General features: G+C 34.0%; 1 protein-coding gene across 1 annotated transcript; it reads left to right on the forward strand.

Annotated features, from left to right (window-relative positions):
* The first annotated feature begins 1,497 nt into the window (after positions 1–1,497).
* Positions 1,498–2,067, forward strand: LOC118357274 (transcription factor BTF3-like). The gene has a single exon (XM_035728962.1). It carries the CDS (start codon positions 1,579–1,581, stop codon positions 2,065–2,067), a length of 489 nt encoding a protein of 162 aa, XP_035584855.1. The 5' UTR covers positions 1,498–1,578.
* Positions 2,068–3,594: the final 1,527 nt, after the last annotated feature.

The following is a 3,594-nucleotide window of genomic DNA, read 5'->3' on the forward strand; positions in this document are numbered from 1 at the left end:
TTGGATGGTGGCTGATTTTTAAACAAAGGCAAAAATTTATAGCATATTTATAATTAGGTGCAAATTTCACGTAGCCTCACTTCTTGTGTATTGTACAGGTTGTGAAAGTCAAAAATATTCACCAAAAACAGATGACCATGGATTCTTCCACAGTCTACCCTCTGATTACAGTTTATATAATGGAATATTTTTCAGCCATAAAAAGGAATGAAGTACTCTTACATGCTACAACATGGATGAACCTTGAAAATATCATACTACATGACATAAGCTAGTCACAAAATGCCACATATGGTATGATTTCATTTATACGAACTGTACAGAATCCACAGAGACAGAAAGTAGATTAGTGGTTGTCAAGGCCTGAGTGGAGGTAGATAAGGATAATTACTGCTAATGGGTATGGGGCTTTATAGGGGGAGAAGAGTAATCAAAATGTTCAAGAATTAGCTAATGGTCATCAATGAACATTTTAAATATACTAAAACCCACTGAATTGTGCACTTTAAAGTGGTCAATTTTTTAGTGTGTGAATTATTTTTCAAATTTAAAAATTGCTTATTAAATAAAAATAAAACTAACAATAGGATAAAGGACTGATGCAATGAAAATACTAGGATCTGACACAACTTTCTGCATTATCAGAACTCCACTGATGGGTAAAACTTGAGGTACCATCAGGAATAAAAACCAGCAAATGAGAAGTGATTCTTCTCCCAGGGTCCACAACAGTAATGGTGGGCTCCAAAAAGCATACCTGTTTAATAACAAGAATAAGGGGCTCAGGATTAATGTAGGTATCCCCAGAAGGTGTCAAGAAGAGGTAAGGAGGGGAACTTTGAAAAAAAGTAGGCTACCTGGTAACTAAAAAGGTAAGAGGTTGTCGCCTTTTGTTTCAGATGTTAAGAGAAGTGTTAGAAGGAAGAACTAGAAATATATTGTTTTCAGGTTTTTATATAATATGGGAAATGGTATAATATTAAGATAGAGATAAGTTTAAAGTGCAGACCAGAAACCCTATAGCACCCACTAAATGTAAGATTTTAACCAACTAGCCAATAGTGAAGATGGAAATATAAAAATAATGTCTTTAATTCAAAAATTATCGGGAAAAAAAGCAACAAAGAATATATGGGACAAATAAGAATCTAGGAGCAAGACGTAAAATAAAAGCCCAACCATATCAAAAATTTCATTAAATGTAAATTACTTAAATACATTTAAAAAACACAGACCTAAGAACATAAAAAAGCAAGACCAAAATATATGGTGTTGCCAAGGAACACAGTTTAAATATAAAAATACAGCTTTGTCAATATTAAAATAATTGGAAAAGTTATACCTTAAATAAAAACCGTAACCTAAGGAAAATATGAGTGACTTTATTACTATGAGTCAAAGTAGACTTGACAACAAGAAAAGGTTACCAGGGATGACAAGGAATATTTTGTAATGATGAAGCGGCAATTATTTTAAAATACATACCAATCGGTGTGCACCTAATCTCAGCTGGTCCGCCCGAGACCCCCTGAGCGCCAACCCTATTCCCCCGCGCGGTCCCATTTCCGCTCCAACAAGATGAAAGAAACTATCATGAACCAGGAGAAACTCGCCAAGCTGCAAGCACAAGTGCGCATTGGTGGGAAAGGAACTGCTCGCCGAAAGAAGAAGGTGGTTCATAGAACGGCTACAGCAGATGATAAAAAACTTCAGTTCTCCTTAAAGAAGTTAGGGGTAAACAATATCTCTGGTATTGAAGAAGTGAATATGTTCACAAACCAAGGAACAGTGATCCATTTTAACAACCCCAAAGTTCAGGCATCACTGGCAGCGAACACTTTCACCATTACAGGCCATGCTGAGACAAAGCAGCTGACAGAAATGCTACCCAGGATCTTAAACCAACTTGGTGCAGACAGTCTGACTAGTTTAAGAAGACTGGCAGAAGCTCTGCCCAAACAATCTGTGGATGGAAAAGCACCACTTGCTACCGGAGAGGATGATGATGATGAAGTTCCGGATCTTGTGGAGAATTTTGATGAAGCTTCTAAGAATGAAGCAAACTGAATTGAGTCAACTTCTGAAGAACATAAAACTTGAAGAAGTTACTGGGAGCTGCTATTTTATATTATGACTGCTTTTTAAAATTTTGTTCATGGATCTGATAAAATCTAGATCTCTAATATTTTTAAGCCCAAGCCCCTTGGACACTGCAGCTCTTTTCAGTTTTTGCTTATACACAATTCATTCTTTGCAGCTATTTAAGCTGAAGAAGCCTGGGAATAAAGTTTGAAACAAGGTTAATAAAGTTCTTTGCCTAGGAAAAAAAATAAAAATAAAAAAATAAAAAATAAAATACATACCAATCTTAAATGTTTATGCATTTATCAACACAGCACAAAAACACTAATATAACAGAGGAAAGGGAACAAACCACAAGTATTGTTTAAAATTTAAGCACTACTCTTGTAGTTATTGATTGAGCAAGTGGACAGGAAATCAGTATGTATCTAAAAGACTTGAACAACACTATTGAACAATTTTACTTAATTGCCATTTAAAGATAATAACAGGGCACATTCCTTTTTAGTTCACATGGAAAACTCATCAAGAAAGACACAGTTTATGCCATAAAAATGTCTTAAGTTTAAAATGATTTAAATAAAAAGAGCATCTTCCTTTACTAAAATGGGATTAAACCAGAAATGTCATAGAAAAAATCTGTAAAATTCCCAATATTTAGAAATTAAGCAACACATATCTATATAATATATGAGTCAAAAGCAAATTCATGAGGAAAATCATAAAATAATTTGAAGTTAAAAAAATAAAATGCAAACACAAAATAGGAAAATATGTATGATGCAACTTAAGTGGTGCTTCGAGGAAAATTTATATCCACAGTGTTTCTATTAGAAAAAAACAAAGCTCTAAAGTCAATTATCTAAGATTTTAACTTAAAAATGTAGAAAAAGGGGTGCCTGGGTGGCTTAGTAGGTTGTGACTGACTCTTCATTTAGGCTCAAGGCCATGATCTTAGGGTCTTGAGATTGAGCCTCATGTCAGGTTCCATGTTGGGTGTAGAGCCTGCTTGAGATTCTCTCTCTCCTTCTGCCCCTACCACCACTCCACCTCTTGCTCTTTCTAAAAAAAAAAAAAAAAAATGAATAACTTCAACACAAATGAAGCAGAAAGAAAATATTGAAGATTAAAAGTAGAAATTAAATAGCAAACAGAATAATGTAGGGTATCTATAAAATCAGTGGCTAGTTGTTTGAAAAGATCAATAAAAATTGAAAAATCTCTAGGCAGATTGATATTAAAAAAAAGAAAAGAAGAAACACATAGTTGATATCAGGAATGAAATAGAGAACTTTACTGCAGAGCTTACTGGAACAAAGCAGGAAGTTGCCTTTTTGCCATTTCTATTCAGGAGTGTACGGGAGTTTTAATCAGTACATGAGACACACACACAAAAAGGAAAAAAGAAAAAGAAATGAAAATAGTACAGGAAGTAAAATTTTCTTTATTTGTAAAAATAAATAGAAAATCCTAGAGTGTTTATAACAATGTTACCAGCACTAATAGGAGCTT

The sequence above is a fragment of the Zalophus californianus genome, chromosome 8, assembly GCF_009762305.2.
Source record: "Zalophus californianus isolate mZalCal1 chromosome 8, mZalCal1.pri.v2, whole genome shotgun sequence".
Taxonomy (NCBI): domain Eukaryota; kingdom Metazoa; phylum Chordata; class Mammalia; order Carnivora; family Otariidae; genus Zalophus; species Zalophus californianus.

Coding starts and splice junctions, on each gene's coding strand:
- LOC118357274 (XM_035728962.1), top strand. CDS start 1,579: ATGAAAGAAACTATCATGAACCAGGAGAAACTCGCCAAGCTGCAAGCA.